General features: G+C 34.8%; 1 protein-coding gene across 1 annotated transcript in view; it reads right to left on the bottom strand.

The window, feature by feature from the left end:
* The window catches only part of NO66 (Bifunctional lysine-specific demethylase and histidyl-hydroxylase NO66), a 136,153-nt gene that overhangs the window by 74,476 nt on the left and 41,605 nt on the right, over positions 1-20,072 (bottom strand). Inside the window, exons 6-10 of the mRNA XM_090386109.1 lie at positions 19,860-19,959; positions 18,724-18,837; positions 10,430-10,536; positions 6,347-6,454; positions 1,574-1,605 (exon numbers count right to left, since the gene is read on the bottom strand). Coding sequence (XP_090242235.1) covers positions 1,574-1,605; positions 6,347-6,454; positions 10,430-10,536; positions 18,724-18,837; positions 19,860-19,959 — 461 coding nt within the window. The remainder of the gene's footprint in view (positions 1-1,573; positions 1,606-6,346; positions 6,455-10,429; positions 10,537-18,723; positions 18,838-19,859; positions 19,960-20,072) is intronic.

The following is a 20,072-nucleotide window of genomic DNA, read 5'->3' as shown; positions in this document are numbered from 1 at the left end:
TTTCGAAGCTAGTTAGCTTCATTATTGGTGGGTGGGCAGGTATCCTATTGTAATAGTGACAACCCAGTTATAAAGTATAACTCCACAATATGAGAGATGCATGATAGTGTGCGTGGTTTAATCGAAAAATATTTCTTGACAATGTTTAAGAGTATGAAAGAGGTTGTTCATGCATGGGTATGGCACTTCATCATTTCTACTACCCAGGTAGTTACTTATTCGAAGTAGTTCAATACCTAGGCAACTCGTTGTGAAGGTGTTCACAATATGAGATATGAATAAACAATGCATTCATACTACCTGGGTAGTAGAAATGATGGATGTGCCATACCCATGCATAAACAACCTCTTTCAATTAATGTTTAATTAACATATAATAAATAATTAAAATATGCATTTTTTTTTATCTAAAATCTTAAAATAATTGAATTCCTATACAATGCCTTCCTCATAGAAATCAGGAATAATGATGCTATGAAAAATATCTTAAGGACAGTTAAAAGAACATCAACTAATAATAAAAAATGACTAAAATGATAAAACTTTTAATTTCATCATTGAACTTAAGAGGGACATCTGGATTTTACATTTCAAAATAATACTTCTTTATTGTATTAAATATTTGCTAAAGCAAATTCCATAAAATTTTGAGAGGACTACAATAAGATAAGAAAAACTGGTTAACTATTAGTATTAGTAATGTTAGTAGTATACTAGGTACTGGCCAAACGATGCTAGTTCCCAAGTGCATTTTACACCCTGCATTTACAGCATTAAAAGTTTTCCTCATGTGACTGTCTCTGAAGGGGTTCTACCTGGTGCTAGTCAAACCACTTTTATAATCTTCATACATCTGCAAATTTTGAAGTCTCATACCCAGTGTCCTGTTATCAATGTCATACAAGAAAATAAGTTGTGTAAGCACTGATCCCCAAAGGGACTCCACTTCCAACATTAACTGAGGAATAACCATAAATGACAACCCTTCATCCACCTAAGGGTCTTGTCTATGATCCCTTTACATTCTACCTTATATAGGTAAAACATAATGGGTATCTATTGGGTCAAATGCTTTGCTAAAGTTCAAATTATTTCATACATCCAACTTGGGAGTGACACTGTTATGACAGTTTATCAAATTAGGTAGAGATTTCTTCCTTAAAAAACCAAGCATGTTCCCCTTGAGAAAATCATTTCTATATAGATGACTTTGCATTGTTAATCATTGCTGCCATGATTTAATTCCTCACTGTAGTAGACAGACTGGTCTATATTTATCCACTTCATTCTAAAACTACCTTTTATGGATTTGTGATACACTGGCACTTTTCTGTTTTCCAATCCAAGGGAATCACCCACCAAATCTAACAAACCCCATAGATTAACCTTAATGTCTGATATATTCCCTTGCCCCTTCTCTTAAAATAACTGGATATATTATTTTAAATCTCATAATTTAGAAAATACACATAGTTTTAATTCATGTTCTGAAAAAATGTTGTTTTGAACATGAACCCAAATGTTCACAGTGAAAAACAGTTCAGAAAATAAGAAAATTAGTATTATTACTTACGACTTGAATACCTAGGCAGTTCAGAACCTTTTCTGTAAAAACAAAAAAAATAATAATAATATAATAAAACAATCACTTTTATACTGTATTAACTTCTGAACAGTGGTAAAATAAAGGTATCTACATGCCAATGTTTTTTTCCTAGGAAGACCTACTTCTTATATCTACTATTTGTTTTTTTATTATTATTTTATTTATATCAGTTTATACTATTAATGACTTAAAGTCCAAACATCCACTTGGATAGCAGATGTACAATTTACTGACAAATTAATAACAAAATGTTTTACAGAGCTAATTACATAATTAAATTCTGCCTGTATGGGGACTGGCAACTTTTAATGTTTTATTAATTAATATAATGATAAAAAGAAGTTTAGTTACAGAAATAAAAAAAAAAAAAAATGCACAACAAATAAATAATTCAATTCCTTACAAGTCTAACATGTTTTTTAGTAAAGTGGTTAGCAATTACACTGTTTTCTTTTCTCCAGTTTTTTTTATAGCAGACCAACAGCCTTTTCCTTTGGTTTCTTCACTGTCTTTCATAATTCCTAAAAGAGCCTGTACCATCTCCTATTTACCACCACCTGCAATAATTTTAATCCATTATTATTGGCATCATCCAAAAGTTTATATAATGTACAACGCTCTCCAAAAAGTATCCAGACATCCCTGCTTTCATACTTCACTGAACCATCCCAGATAAACAAGATCCTCAGCACAATATATAGAGAAGGAAAATGATCCACACAAGTTGGTTCTTCTCGTCATGACATGTAGAGTCAAGCTGACTGATTTTGAGAGGGGTGTTATTGTCAGATTTCACAGTTCGGCTTGTCAATTTGTGCAACTGCTAACAACCTACACCATCCATAGTTGACTATCAGTGATTTTATCAGTGAAATGGAAGTGTGACAGTTATCACCACTGTCCAGCAACATACACAGGGAAAAAGCACAATCCAGACTGTAATTTTACCTTTCCAAGAGAAGAGGATACTTAGAAGGGTAAAATGACAATCTTGTCTGACATCCCTATAATTTATCCCTATAAAACGTCCCTATAATTAAGGCATCTACAGGAGTTGAAGTTTGTATGAGCAGACCTCAACTTCCATTGACACCTTAAACTCCTGGGTAGATAGGAAGCTACACAGCCTTGGTTTTCACAGGAGAGCAGTGGCAAATAAGCCAAACATCATCTACTGCAATTTGGCCTTGCTAATTGCAAATGGTCTTGCTTTGCACAGTGCAATGAATCTTGCTACTTCCTATTCCAATGATATGGAGCAGGTATGTGCATATGTGTGTGTGGAAGATGCCTGGAAAGCATCTGCTGCCGGAGTGCACTGCGATAACAATGAAATTCAGAGGAAGTGGGGGTTTATGATGTGGAGTTGTTTCCCATGGTATAGATAACACCTTTGGTGACCATGCAGAGCCATCAATGCCAACACCAGCCATAACATTTTTGACAAGTCCATGCTCCCTATATGATGTGGCAGTTCTTTAGTACAGACCCATATTTGTTTCAATAGAATAATGCCAGGTGCCATACTGCCAGTGCTGTTCAAGGAGATGAATGTATAAAAGTTGGAATGTCCCTTGCAGAAACCCTTTTGGAAACCTATGGGGCTTAAAAGATAGAGGGCCTAAATAATGAATAAGTGTAGAGGACAGGTCACCACACTACTGGTCAGAGATACTTCCAACTACATCAAAATGAAATTCAGACATATCTTAGGCATCTGTCACAACTTGTATTGGATACAAAAGCAGAACATTTTTTGCGTTAAGAAGAGGAAAAAATAGAGCAGAAATCCTTCAAGTGTTAAGACCTACATTTGGTAACACTTCCAAAACAGATGCAGATGTCCAAGATGACTAACATTCAGGTTGACTTTTAACTTTAAGCAATGATGAAATGGCTACTAAAGTGCATGAAACAATTTACTCTGATTGAGGATTAACCGAAATTGAGAAAAAAATAGCTGGAGGATCCCATTTCTTCAGCTATTTTTTCCCTTGGCATGCATCAAAATTTGTTCAAAGATCATTGAGTATTACTGAGTGATGACCAAAGGCTCACTATTAAAAATTGTGCAAAGAGCTGAAGAGTATAAATGGACCTTAATTTCACTGTTACTGGCAAAACGTGGACCCTTCTTTCGGAAGTAAAACTGCTCCTGAAAATGGAAATATGATTGTCTGTTGTGAGACAACATCTGATGTCTTCTTTTATAGAAAGAGAAATAGCTGTGGGTTTAGGTGGCATGCCAGGCTACTTTTGACACCTATGAGAAGAATTTGAGGTTTACTAGAAAACACTGATTAGACATTGAAGCTTGTCAGGTTGCTCCTTGTTGCAGTAGAACTTGTTTCAGTCTATCAAGCAGATCTTCCGAGTTTCTGTGGTGTGTTGTGTTGGCTGGTATAGCATTGATAATGATGGTGACTATCCATTTAGGAAGAGCCTACCCAGGAAGGCAATTTCTCCTGATAATGGGACAGGTAGGAATTCCCCCTTTGAAATCCTTGTTGCTTATAAAAGTGAAGGAGGATTCACAAATTATTTGAATTAATGGAGTAGCACATGCCTGTCTTTATTGATCTTGTTCTCCTAAAGAATTCTTTTATTTAAGCTAACACTAGGAGGAAGGGGATGAATTATACTGGTCTTAGATGTGGATGGTTTAACTGTTGATAATCTTGCTCAGGCTGCTGACAGACTGAATGCTAATTTTGCATCTACATTCAGGGAGGAGGCATTTTTTAGGGATGGGGATGCCAGAAGTTTATCAAATTCTAACAGGGAGATAAATAATTTTATGATAACTAAGAGAAAAGTGGAAGATAAATTGTTGAAGCTAAATTGTAAAAAAAGGCAATAGGGTGGATGGCATCAATTCAATTATATTGAGGAATGCAGCAAATTAAGTAAGCAAACTTAGCCAGTGAGGTTGCGATGACAAGCGAAATCCAAATGAATGCAGTGATGCATTATATAATCAAAGTGAACACCACTTGTTTTTTTATGGTCATAATTACAAAAATGCATCTATAATTGTACATTTTTGCTGTTTTCGCATTAATAGTTTCTTCTGAAATTTAAAGGTAGGAAATCAAAGAAAACACTTCTGTTTATGTATATTGAGATTCAATTTTGTAGATTGAGTAAAAATTATGGAAATAATTAGTTTTTTTCAGGGGGACAATTTTCAAGTTAGGCTTAAAATTAGGCTTACTAAGGGACCGGATGAAAATAGAGTTAACATTGACAAATGCACGGTACTGCATTATGGGTAACAGCAATCTCAGAGTAACATACAAACTGTGTGGTTCCATGCTCAGGGTAGTGGAGGATGAAAAAGACCTGTGGTATCTATGCAGTCAGATATTAAGTTCTCAGAGCAATGCAGAAGGGCTGCTAGAACAGCTGATGGGTTTTGTCAATGATATACAAAGATTTTGCCAGCAGGGCTAAGGAAGTGATTATCCCATTGTATAAGGCAATGATCAGGCCACACCTTGAGTACTGCATACAAAACTGGAAGTCTCATTTTACAAAGGATGTAGGTCTGTTGAAATGGGTGAAGAGAAGAGCAACAAGTTTAGAGAGGGGAACAAAAGGGTGTTCTTACCAGGAAAGACTTCAGTTCTTCAAACTGCAGTGCCTGGAGACTAGGCACCTTCAAGAAGGAGATCTGATAATGTGTTTAAGGCTTCAAATGGATTGAGTAAGCTCAATGCTTATGGAATCCTTCTTCGTGCTCAGACTATGTATGAGGGAGTATAAGTTCAGATTGAGGAAGGATAGTTGCAGGACCGATGTGTGAAAATTTGCCTTCAGCCAGTAGGCGGTCAATCGCTGGAACAAACTTCCATTTGGTGTTGTAAAAGTGGGCAGTCCGAATAAATTCGAGGAAGAACTAGACAAACTATTAGAGGGGAGTGGACAGGTGATACAGGGGAGGTTGTTAATGCTGTACAAGTGTGTTTTTTTGCACCACTGCCAATACTGAAGAAGGCCCTTCAATTTGTTTTATTATCTTCACTGATTGGGATATAGAATCCATTATGATTTTAGAGTATACGTGGGTTTCCTTGTTGTAATAACCAGCCCTTTGTGGGATTTAAGACCCCTGAGCCTTGGCCAGTTTTACTTATATGGGTCAAGCAATCATTTTTAAGTGTGCAATTAGAGATTGTTTATTCATTTGAGTTTAAGTTAATGTGTCTCCTGTAGATTTGAATGACAGATGCTTTCCTTACAAGAAAGCAGATACCATTCATATCAATAAAGACAAGAACTTCCCTTGCTCATTGAGTGCTAGGCTAGAATAGAGCGAGATGCAGAGGTGGAACAACAAGTTTAGAACTGGGGGGGGGGGGGGGGGGGGGGGTTTCAGTACCAGTGCAAACTTCAGACTTTTTCCCGAGGCATGCTATTTTCTGCTGATACAAGAATAGCACCGCTCCCTATGGGAGATGGAGATTTGAATATTGATGTAGTGGACTTTGTGGATGTTACAGTTAAAGATGAGGGCAGGCATCAAGGGTTATAAGCTCTGTAAGCAGTGTAGTGTTGTCTCTACAATGGGCTTAAGAACAGCAGGTCTTCAAGCGATTTTATGCTGCTTATAACCATGTCATTTTCTGATTATGTCAGAACAACCACTCACTTGGACTGTTGTAATGCAGCCTTGAAATAAAATTACATGGCTACAATTTACATATATATATATATATATATTATACAAATATTACTTACATAGGGTTATACAATTTCCAGTGCTTTCTACCTTCCAGTTGCAAAACAAAAGCTTCTATGTCATCATAATGTGGAGCAAACCCTTGTGATCCAGGTGGTGTTAAATATCTGGAATGGAAAATACATTAAATATTTTAGCCTTTGGTTATACAGTTTTTTGTCTTTTTAGAAATAATACGACACTGAAAATTATCTCAATTGCCTTTTTTTTATATATAAAAGATGGTCATTTATGCATGTTACTATACTTTTGGAATATGTATATCTCACAATCTGTTATTGACTTACTGAAATTGAATTTTTATAATGACCAATAAAAATAATACACATAATAATGGATGCTGTTAAATTCTGCTTTGAATAGTATCAGAAGTCAACTGAATTGATAATCTGTTTCTCGTCATTCTACCATTTACTGCTGAATCACTTTTGTTTAAATGTTGTATTTTTCTTGACTTACCATCAATAATTTTATGCCTTACTAATACCTCAGTTGGCCAATAGCATCATTAATCTGCAGTTAAAAATGACTTGACTTCTCATTCCACTTTCTCTGTACAGTATACCACACATGGCAGCAAAAGTGAATGTAGTCATTAGTGTGTAATGATGGATTAGAGCGGCTTGCCTCAGAACACATACTAAGTACAGTAATTACATAGCATCCTGTAATAGAATTCCAGACGATTAAGAATATGGTAAGGATAACCATGCTAGGTCTACCTTAGCAATCTCAGCTTCTTTCTGGGAATCAGTACTGGAATGCAACCATTCCCAGCCAATCAAAGTGTAGTTATTCCCACACTTGGGTAGTGCCATAATTTGTGAGCTGGCCACACACACACACACACACACACACACACACACACACACACACACACACACACACACACACACACACACACACACACTTCCTATAGACTGAGGTCTTTGGGCCTTGACCAACCATGTAGACCATGATATCTAAAATGGAAGAGCACAGTCAAACTCCAGGTACAGTAGCAAATTACCACATTTTCCAGACAATAAGATATATACCCACATTTTTGAAATCAAATTTTGGAAAAAAAATATTTTATTATATATATTTGAAACAGATTCATGTGCTTACTAAACACTAAACAAAATGTCAGTGTAGAACGAAGCTTTTTTTCACATAAGTAGACTCGTCATTACCAGTTTTATGGTCTGAACTTTCACTTTCTTAAAGACTTGACACTCTCATGTGTCACTAATCCCTATGAATCTTCTGCTTCTTTGCACACCTTATGAAATTGGTGGTTGCTTCATTTCTCCTTCATTTGACTTCAAATCATGATCTTATGCTTCCATTCATTTCTAATGCATGAATGTATGCAGGATTTGTTAACTGAGATGTCCAACGCTACAGTTAGCACTGGACATTTCAATTCTTCAGGACTTACAACTAACCGTGTGTTTAATTCTACAACTGACCTTTTTGTTGCTTCGATTACAAGTGATCTGAAGTGGTCACACACTACGAGCTACTATTTTCAAAAGGCCACCTGGACATTTTGATCACACTTTCTCTAGCCATGGCTAGAGATAAAAACATCATTTAATGCACAGGCATGACTTTGGACCATAAGATGCAGGAAAATTTTAGGAAACATTTTCCAGGAAAAGTATCATATGGTTCAACAAATTAAGTACATATAATAAGTGAGATTACTGGGATACTGGAGGGCAGTGAGTGTGAGCCCTGCCAGATGGCTGGGGACATGTCATTGATACACTACCCCGAGAGCTTAACTAAAACCAGCACATCCAGAAAAATTTAGGCCTCCAGTTCTTCCATGGATATAGTAGCCATGTTGAAGCAGAAGCAGTGCCAATATATTGTGGGAAGTTCATATATCAGAGCGACAAAAGGCCATACTGTGCTGTAAAGGAAAGCAGGTTTATCAATTTTTGGCAATCCATAAAATTGTAGTAATAGACACCCCCAATGCACAGTCCGCAATATAAAGCTTTATCAATTTTATTTTGGTTGAATAATAAATACACTAATTGGTAAATTTTGCTTTACAGTTTCATCAAAACTTTCACAGATTGGTCAGTACCAGGATCGTATATTTGATTGTTTCACAAACTGGTCAGCACCAAGTGCCTGAAGAATTTCAGGGTCCACCTTTTCATAAGGTGCTCTATTTAGCACCACAGCATGACAACCCTTATTGTCCAGATGTGACAAAATCTTGAAATTGATGAAGAGACCAAGAGTTTCATACTGCAAGAGATAAGGGGTGGGAGGTGACAGGGAAAGAACTGCAGAGAATGTCAGCAACTCTAAAAAAGTACTTTCTATAGCAGTTTCCACTTGCTCGAATGGAAAAATCCTTAAAGAAAGCTTCAACTCGCATTCAAAATTCAGCTCCTGAGGGGAGGGGGATCTGAGGTAGTACAGAGAACACAATTCCTATAGACTAATGTCTTTAGGCATAGACCAACCCTGTAAATATTATTTGAAAAGGAGAGGGCATAGCCAGACAGAATGGCCATCATCATGCATTGCTTCTATTGCGACATGCAGTAGCCTGAAAAGAAGGTGAGGGGCATTACAAGGCTTGCTCGGAATCCACTAACAATCACATTGGCTCTGTAAAGTTACTAAAAACTGCAAACAAGCACACACATTTAGGGAAAAAGAAATGCAGCATATTAATACTACAATGAAGGTTATACTTGGCAAGGTGTAGTTCTGTAACTTAAGTACCAGGTACCTTAAATACCTTAATAATCAAAATAAAGTTATCAACGTAAGAAATAGACAAAGCAACATTCACCCTCAGCAGGTAAACACATGATTCTCAGCCTCAAATCCATCAAAGCATGAATGCCATTTTATAATAAATAAAGAAATAGGATTAAATAAAGACAAGGAATTCACAAGCAACACCTCTTCACGGGGGCATCATTACTTGCAAAATCTCCAAAAAGAATTATATTTCAGTCACTGACGACTTATGTTTCCTTATAACTTATAGAGGGTGGTAATCATAGCATACTTTATAATGAATTTAGTATGTTCATTTTTTTTTTTTTTTGTGTAGAGAAATCTGTTGATGCTTGGTTGGATAGTGTGGTCAACAGCTGAAATATGATCTTTTACAGAGTTCACCAGAACTGATATCCCCATGAATGGGTGGTAATTGTGAGTTCGATGTCCTTATTTAATTCTATTTCTTTATTTATTATAAAGGGGTATTCAGGTTTTGCTAATGTGATTTCCTTGGGAAGAGAACTGCAGAAATGAGCATTGCTTCATTGTTTTTTTGTTATTGTTTTTTTTTTTATTACTATTTTATTTCATTTTGAATATTAGAGTACCTTGGTACTCAGATAACCGAACTGCACCTTGCCAAGTACATCCTTAACCATAGTAATAATTTACTGCCTTTGTTTCAATAATTAATACTTCTTTTTCCAGAATATTTTTGAAGATATTTATACCTACTTACAGTATTGCTTAAGTCATCGGACACAAAACATTGTGCGTATAGCGAAATGCCTACAAGTGGCTACAATATAGCCACTCTGATAGCGGGAATACAGCATTTGAGATGCTGATTTCCCACTGATTATAATGTGTAAAGAACGAACAGGCATGATGGATGATGATGCATTTGGTTAAGGTGCACATAAATTCTGAAAACAGTACAACCAATGGACAAAGGCTGCACGTGTAATATTGTCAGTATGGTGTGAAAAACACAGGGAAAACAAAGATGGCAGTAAAACTCTGTTACAAGCAAAAAAAACTGACAAGTACAATTAACAACTATACAGACAAAAAGGGGCATCAGCATAAATGAACAATGAAATCAGAATATCTTATTATTTTAATTTACAGATACTGATCGGAATTCATGGGTTGGCAGTCCTCTCAGCAGCAAAACATTTCTTGCTGGATAACTTTTTTCTACACCAATGTGTAGAAAAAATATATCATGCATTGATATATTTTTAATTAGTATATATATATTAGTTATATTTGGGTAGTTGTAAATTTTGTATGAAAATAGCGCATATCTAGAAAGCTAATTATATGCATTGACTTACACATTTGCTCCAACGAAACTTCCAAAGTACTCTTGGAGAATTGAGTTTAATTTCCAAACAGATCTACTGTAAGTCTGAGGATTTAGAAGTCTAACTGAACAACCTTGCTAAAAAAAAATAAATAAATAGAATAATAATAATAAATAAATAAAATAAAAAGATAAGACAGTTGTTAGGAATAAAAATTTCTCAGTTTTATCATTAAATAGGTAATGGCAGTCCATAGGAGTGCCCGTTTTCCATTAGTCTTTAACTTTTAAACTTGAATACGAGGAGGGAAGGCATGTGCATTAAAAACAGTTATCCAAGAACAGTCTAGTAAAGGTAATAAATAACTTATAAAGTAACAATGCTTGCTTTTCCCCATTTACACAAAGACCCAGAAAGAAAGAATGCAGTGCACTGTAATATTATCACATTATTTTAATGAGTGCATTGAAATAAAACACTGCATTTTCACTAATTTGCAGCAATGAGTTAACAGATCCCAGTATGAGAGGTTAACTAGCCAATACATTATCATGCCCTGTGGACTTTTAGAAATCAACAAGTTAGTTAATGTATGCACTGTGTTACATTTCAGGCATGTTCGATTTTTTTTTCTTAAAATGGCCCCTCCCCCTCAGTTCTCACCTGAACTGTGGCTCAGGGGAGGGCAACTGTCTCCCAGATCACGGCCTTACAATATGTACTACTTGTGTGATGTTTGCGGATCTATCAGGAATGAGACATGAAACAGCCAGGGGGAAATGTCTTTGTGTGAGTTCGATGTAAAGAGTGTGAGGACATTAGGTGCCAACTCAGCATTCTGATGGGTGTTTATGAGAGCTTGAAGAACACGATAGATGTCCTTGAAGGAATTAAATTAGGGGCCCATCAAGCTCTCAGCTTCCTTCCTTAATGCCAAAGCTTGCACTTGCACTTCAGGCAATACAGCAATAATCCCCAAGGTAGAATGCATTGGTTCCACAAGAGGTAGCATTGTTGGCGACCCTATTATCAAGGAAACAGGAAATATATTATGCAAAAAAGAATAGGAGGAATAGGACCAGGATATGTCTGCCAAGGAGCAAAAGTTGAAATTGAAATTACAGGTAAGATCCTCAGTTGGATTATGGGATGGCTACGAGAGAGAGAGAGAGAGAGAGGTGACAATGGGTTGTAATTAATGGCTTAAGATTAAAAGTGGGATTCCTTGGGAATTTATGATTGGGCCTCACCTGTTTCTGGTTTTCTTAAATGACATGGATAAAGGGCATGATATCAAAATTTGCAGATGATGTAAAGATCGACGTGGTTAATGATTATTAAACAGTGATGGTCAGGTAACTAATAACTACATTTTAATACCAGAAAAGGCAAGGTTTTACACTTGCAGAATATAGTGGACCCCCACTTTATGATATTAATCTGTTCCAGAGACACCATCGTATCATGAAAATATCGTAATGTGAACCCAATAACAAATTGTTTTTTGGTAAATCGTTCCAAGACCTCAGAAGCTGAAATTTTTGCTATATAAATAAGCTATTTATCTCTCTAAAAGGTGATTTTTATAATGGAAATTGTACATATTGATAAACAAAACATGAGGCCAACATGTTTATAAATGCTGCTATTGGCTGAGAGGAAGGACCGCGTGGACTGGTCAGAGACAATCGAAAGCCCATCATAACGTGAAATAAGTAGGCATTGGCTAATATGATCACTGGTTGGTAGAATCAGCTGCTTATAGAATCAAATTTCGAAAAAACAATTCAAATCATTAAAATGCTCCACTTTCATGACTATCATATGTTTAGTTATAAGAATCAATTTTGAATGCCTTTGTGATATTTTTCTAAAGCACATTTCTGGGGTCACTACCATAAAACAATATGCAGCTTCTGGTTTATTGGGTTTTGTTAGAACAATCTATTATAAATGAGTAGTAAACTCAATCTTACTGCATTTGCAATAATACCAACAGCTAGAATTTGTGGGTTTTCCTGTTATTATGGTGAAATGTGTTTCCCCTTCCATGAAATCTTCAATCATGTTTAAAAAAAAAAAATTTCAGAACCTTCTCTTCATTCCTATTTTTTAAGCTTTGTAAACTTTTTACTCCATATCTCACTTGCGCATGTCATGTTAGTTTCAATTTGTGCATGCCGTGTTCATTGTTATTGATTGCTTATAATCTCTTACTGTTTTAAATTTTACAACCCAAAAACAAATGTCAGTGAACAGAAATATCAATTAGTTAGTATGCACATATTACAGTATTAATTAAGCTATGTACGTAAGCATAAATTTATTTTTATTTTTCTAACCTGTGGAAAATATTCTTTTGATTTTCACATATCATTTAATTTTGTTAATTGGTAAGGTAATAAAGTAAATTTGTGCTTTATATCTTTACTTTTATAGCCTGTGGATAATTTCCTCCTATTTTCACTTATTAGAAGCGTCGTTTAATAGAATTAAAATTAAATTCAGAAACGTGATCACAATGACCAGCACTTACTACATATCGTATGGTATTTTATTATGGAGAGTCCATTGTAAAGTGAACCAATCATAAAGCAGGGGTTCACTGTAATAATAGTGATGGTCAGGTAACTAGTCACAAGATTTTAATACCAGAAAAGGCAAGGTTTTACACTTGAAGAATAACAACCCCAAAACAACTTAACACACTGGATAGGTTGTTTAAAATAGGAGAAGGAAAGGGATTTAGGGGTTTCAGTACAGGCAGATATGAAATTCTCTGTAGCTAAAAGTTTTTGTTTATACTCCAGTATGGCCACTAGATCAGAAGAGTTTACAACTAATTATTTTGACAATGAACACAAACATCAACCATATTTGAACCATGGTTCACTCAAACTGCACTCTTGCATTTGACCACTCAACTATATCGGGCCTAATGATAAATGAACATTTTCTTAAAAAGATAAAGTTTATAATTCCACTGTATTAGTTAACTGTGAAACTGCCCTTCAAATGTATGGGCTAGAGAGCTTGGTAACTAGGTACCTTAAGAGAGCAGTGGTGGGGAGAGAGTTAGTTAAGGTTTATAAGGTTCTGAGAGGGTTTGTTTGTTGTTTGGTTTTTAGGAGCATTGGCAACTAAGGCCATATTGCTCCGGGAATATGCGGTGGTCATTCCCTGACCTTTCCGCATGTTTTTAATTTAATTTTTTTTTTTTTTTTTTTTTGCCTTTCCGCATGTTTTTAATTTAATTTTTTTTTTTTTTGCTGAAGCCTCTGACCCCTTGCACTGTAAGGCCACTACTAATACTAACTAACACTAAGAATAAGATTTTAGAGCCCTGTTTCAAACCCTTTGAATTTTTTTTTTTTTTGTTTTTTTCACCAAAACACAGATTGATTACCAGCATTTTTTTTACATGCCTATTACATGATTAATAAACTGTTTATTAAAAATATTACAAATGATACATTAACATGAATGGAATGTAAATATAACAAATACTGACACTGAAATTATTAAATAACAACGAAAGAAATAAAAATCATATTAATGTGGTTTTTTGGATATTTTTCAGAAAACTGTAAATTCTGGCAGATGCTCATTCACGGTTTTTCCAAGTTATTTTAGTTATTTTTTGAAGTTATAGTCTCTCTGCTTCGATTTTATTTTTGGTTTTACATATTTTATTTTGGAACACAAAATACACACCAGGTAATCCTAACTGACATTTCCATGTTGGTAAGATAGTATGATCCCACTCTCAAATTCAGATAAATGACAGATAAAGGAAAAAAAAAACAAAGCATGAGTCAGTCAGACAACACAAATCTTGGAAGATTTAAATTTTACTGCAGAATAAGAAATAAAGAACAGCAATTGCTTTCAGCAGGTAGACAAAGACTACATGGAAAGACCATCCATCCCTGATGAAGGATTATAAACATATCTACAGTACTTATGATGAAATTCTTATACAGGGATATTTTGATATAGAAGATTTGCACAACACATCACACAAAATTCCAGTAAAAGAAAATGCACCTGTATACTTAAAGAAACTGTATGACTCTGAAGAATACTATAACACTTTTTGTTCCAGTATAGAGGTGATCGCTACTACTGAGCAGACTATGTGTGCACATGCCAGTATTTCTCGAGCTAGTGTTGCAAGAAGAGAGTTTTTTTAGCCATGTGTCACTGATGATCGTTGTGAAGTATCATGTTGGACTTACAGATTGAAGCAGTATGTGATTCATTATTGGGTCAGACGAGGCTCGAATGCATCGGAAACAGTAGAGATGAATGAAGTGTATGGTACTGTCTTGGATGAAGACAGGCGAATTACATTATGCGAATTAGCTGTTAGAATGTCCATTTCAATGGTGGTGCTCACAATATTGTGAAAGATCACCTGAAAATGTTGCAAATCTGTGGATTCCTGCTGGAATCCACACAATTTGACTCCGGTACAAAAACAGCAAAGAGTAGACTTGTGCAAAGAAATGCTTGATCATTTTGAAACGCAGGGTCAAAACTTCTTAAATCGAATAGTGACAAAGACTTGGAATTTTCTATAAGACCCAGAGACAAAACAACAGTTGGTTGAGTGGAAGCATTCTGATTCACCAAGACCTAAGAAATTTCGAGCTTCTCATTCGGATGACAAATTAATGGTTCTTGTGTTTGACATAAAGGGCATTCTTGTTACACATTTTGTGCACAACGAAAGAAATAAAAATCATATTAATGTGGTTTTTTGGATATTTTTCAGAAAACTGTAAATTCTGGCAGATGCTCATTCACGGTTTTTCCAAGTTATTTTAGTTATTTTTTGAAGTTATAGTCTCTCTGCTTCGATTTTATTTTTGGTTTTACATATTTTATTTTGGAACACAAAATACACACCAGGTAATCCTAACTGACATTTCCATGTTGGTAAGATAGTATGATCCCACTCTCAAATTCAGATAAATGACAGATAAAGGAAAAAAAAAACAAAGCATGAGTCAGTCAGACAACACAAATCTTGGAAGATTTAAATTTTACTGCAGAATAAGAAATAAAGAACAGCAATTGCTTTCAGCAGGTAGACAAAGACTACATGGAAAGACCATCCATCCCTGATGAAGGATTATAAACATATCTACAGTACTTATGATGAAATTCTTATACAGGGATATTTTGATATAGAAGATTTGCACAACACATCACACAAAATTCCAGTAAAAGAAAATGCACCTGTATACTTAAAGAAACTGTATGACTCTGAAGAATACTATAACACTTTTTGTTCCAGTATAGAGGTGATCGCTACTACTGAGCAGACTATGTGTGCACATGCCAGTATTTCTCGAGCTAGTGTTGCAAGAAGAGAGTTTTTTTAGCCATGTGTCACTGATGATCGTTGTGAAGTATCATGTTGGACTTACAGATTGAAGCAGTATGTGATTCATTATTGGGTCAGACGAGGCTCGAATGCATCGGAAACAGTAGAGATGAATGAAGTGTATGGTACTGTCTTGGATGAAGACAGGCGAATTACATTATGCGAATTAGCTGTTAGAATGTCCATTTCAATGGTGGTGCTCACAATATTGTGAAAGATCACCTGAAAATGTTGCAAATCTGTGGATTCCTGCTGGAATCCACACAATTTGACTCCGGTACAAAAACAGCAAAGAGTAGACTTGTGCAAAGAAATGCTTGATCATTTTGAAACGCAGGGTCAAAACTTCTTAAATCGAATAGTGACAAAGACTTGGAATTTTCTATAAGACCCAGAGACAAAACAACAGTTGGTTGAGTGGAAGCATTCTGATTCACCAAGACCTAAGAAATTTCGAGCTTCTCATTCGGATGACAAATTAATGGTTCTTGTGTTTGACATAAAGGGCATTCTTGTTACACATTTTGTGCACAACGAAAGAAATAAAAATCATATTAATGTGGTTTTTTGGATATTTTTCAGAAAACTGTAAATTCTGGCAGATGCTCATTCACGGTTTTTCCAAGTTATTTTAGTTATTTTTTGAAGTTATAGTCTCTCTGCTTCGATTTTATTTTTGGTTTTACATATTTTATTTTGGAACACAAAATACACACCAGGTAATCCTAACTGACATTTCCATGTTGGTAAGATAGTATGATCCCACTCTCAAATTCAGATAAATGACAGATAAAGGAAAAAAAAAACAAAGCATGAGTCAGTCAGACAACACAAATCTTGGAAGATTTAAATTTTACTGCAGAATAAGAAATAAAGAACAGCAATTGCTTTCAGCAGGTAGACAAAGACTACATGGAAAGACCATCCATCCCTGATGAAGGATTATAAACATATCTACAGTACTTATGATGAAATTCTTATACAGGGATATTTTGATATAGAAGATTTGCACAACACATCACACAAAATTCCAGTAAAAGAAAATGCACCTGTACACTTAAAGAAACTGTACGACTCTGAAGAATACTATAACACTTTTTGTTCCAGTATAGAGGTGATCGCTACTACTGAGCAGACTCTGTGTGCACATGCCAGTATTTCTCGAGCTAGTGTTGCAAGAAGAGAGTTTTTTTAGCCATGTGTCACTGATGATCGTTGTGAAGTATCATGTTGGACTTACAGATTGAAGCAGTATATGATTCATTATTGGGTCAGACGAGGCTTGAATGCATCGGAAACAGTAGAGATGAATGAAGTGTATGGTACTGTCTTGGATGAAGACAGGCGAATTACATTATGCGAATTAGCTGTTAGAATGTCCATTTCAATGGTGGTGCTCACAATATTGTGAAAGATCACCTGAAAATGTTGCAAATCTGTGGATTCCTGCTGGAATCCACACAATTTGACTCCGGTACAAAAACAGCAAAGAGTAGACTTGTGCAAAGAAATGCTTGATCATTTTGAAACGCAGGGTCAAAACTTCTTAAATCGAATAGTGACAAAGACTTGGAATTTTCTATAAGACCCAGAGACAAAACAACAGTTGGTTGAGTGGAAGCATTCTGATTCACCAAGACCTAAGAAATTTCGAGCTTCTCATTCGGATGACAAATTAATGGTTCTTGTGTTTGACATAAAGGGCATTCTTGTTACACATTTTGTGCCTTGTGGAACAACTATGAATAAGGAAGTATACTCTGAGGTTCTCAGAGTTAAACTTTTCCACGCCATTCATAAGAAATGTCAAAAACTTTCGGGTGTGAAGTGGTTTCTCCATCAAGACAATGCCAGGCCTCATACGGCTAATAACCTGGAGCCAGTGATCACTGCCATAGGTGCCGAGGTTCTGCCACATCTCCCTAATGCATCAGACTTAGCCCCGTGTGATTTCTTCCTGTTTCCATGCTGAAGAAGCCTCTGAAAGGCAAGCAATTCACGTCTTACAACAATGCTTGCTGAGTCACAATGGAAGCATTTTGCAGACTTTCAAAAAATGGCTTGCAAGAATTTAATGCATGGGTATGATGATGGCAAAAGTGTGTAAAGTTTGAAGGAGAATATTTTGAGGAGAAATCCACAGAAGATTCAGATGATGACAATTAAGATAAGATCTTGCACCAGTCCCGAATTAAATGATCACCCCTCATATATACACCATTTATCAGGTTAACTATTAATTTCTAATAACAAGTTATGCTGATACCATGGAAAGAATTTGCCATAATTATAAACTTGAAAAATGAATTGCCTTAACCTGTACCAACTGTTTGAATATATAGTTTTTAAACAGCAGAGAACATGAACTTGATTAGAGGCAGATTTTTTTGTGTATAAGATGATTTGGTGAAGTTATGTTTACATTACTTGTTTATAGCTACCTTTCTTTTCTCACATACTACCTCTATTGGGTGAGATTACATACAGCTAAATTGCACATGTATCTACCAGTTAATTCAACAAATAGAAACAGTAACAGAGCCCTGAAAGTGAGGAATATTCAGTTAAATAATTATTTCTTGGCATCACAGAACATGACAAATTCAAATTCGAGTTCATGGTAACTTCTGGAAAAGAACCCAGGTGTTATAGAAAGAAATCATGTGAACAAATACTTTGTTATGGAAAGAAAAGATTAGTTTAAATTGAATTAAAATGTTCAGATTAATGTTAATTAGATTAAAAATGCTTTTGATAATTTTAACTCCATTTTTTAATATTAAAAAAAAGTAAAATTAATTAATGATTACTTGTTTATTTATATATTTATAAATATTATAATAAACCAGGTTTGCTTTCATTTTTTTATTTTAAAGTTCTATATTCAGTACATTTATATGAATTCAATTTATATATATAAAAAAATACTTACTTGATAAAAATCCCAAATTACAGGGGCATAGGCTCTACCCTCAGGGTTGTGTGTGTGCCTTTTTCCATCAATATATGATGTAACATCAATATTTGTAGTAAATTTCACAACTTGCTAAAAAGAAATATATGATGATAGTATAAAGTTAACTTAGACTACATGCATTGTAAGAAATGTACTTATCTATAAGAAAATGAGAAAAGAATAATAAAGGCCAGAACTAGGACGTGAATACACCAGTGACTGACATCATTCATCATTAACAGAAAAAGAAAAGAGCATTTTTAAATGCCTGGTAAAAATAGGCTGAAAGATGTGCCTTGAATCTGAATAACTACTAACTACCATGTAGGTATCATTAAAAAAAAACTTCTGCACTTTTGATATGAAGGGGGGGAGGAAGACTTTTACACTATACAATGCAGGTCAATTTGGAGAGTAGGGAGAAAACAGAATTCAGAAATATAATATTTTTGATATCATTTAATGAAATAAGTTTAATCCTTTCACAAGTATGCACACAGTTCTACATTTTGAAGATCATTTCAAACAATGTATCCATTAATGCACGTGAAGAAATTTTTCCAGTATATGCTGCCATCTCTTAACTATGTTTCCAACTAATAGTAGACAGTTTTAATAGATCCACTAAAAAGAGTTTTGAAACCCAGAGAATATCATACCCGTTAAGCTCAGTTATCTGATTTGTGCTTACAAAAGCAGAAACTAAAGAAATGCTCTGGAAATCAGATCCAGAAGTTGAGGAAACTGAATCAAATGATATATAAGTAGATGTAGAGGATATTATTCCATAAAAAAATTACAAGTTTTACAAAATTTTAACTAATTTTTTTGCAATTCTGTTTAAATTCTAATTTATTATTATTATTTTTTTTACAGTAATTTTACTCTAATGTTGGGCAATAAGGAGAAAATAATAACAAATTAATATTTAAAAGTATTTATGTAAAAAGTTTTCATTTTTAAGTTTCAAAATTCCAAGAAGAAACTCACTAAGAGAGGCCAACACTGTTGGAAAAATGACTGCCTGGAGCCCATACCCACTTGGAAAATTCACTCATGAAGGGATTAATTACACATCTGATTTTAAAATAATTCATGCATACATTTCTTACCTCTCTTAATATCTTATCTAGATCCTTACAGCTGAAGAGCCCTCTGTAATAAAGATTTTTGTGCCTCCTCAATAACAGAGGCTTCTTTTCCCACATTTCACTGAAAATTAATGTAATTTTGTATTAAATGGACACGCTCTAAATGAACATCAATTTTTCCACTCATAATCTGTTTAAATAGAAATTAGTTTGTATATATATTATGCATATTAA

Source organism: Mastigoproctus giganteus, chromosome 12, assembly GCF_048544385.1.
Source record: "Mastigoproctus giganteus isolate SK-2022 chromosome 12, ASM4854438v1, whole genome shotgun sequence".
In the NCBI taxonomy this organism is placed as follows: Eukaryota; Metazoa; Arthropoda; class Arachnida; order Uropygi; family Thelyphonidae; genus Mastigoproctus; species Mastigoproctus giganteus.
This window is presented reverse-complemented; position numbering and strand designations above follow the sequence as displayed.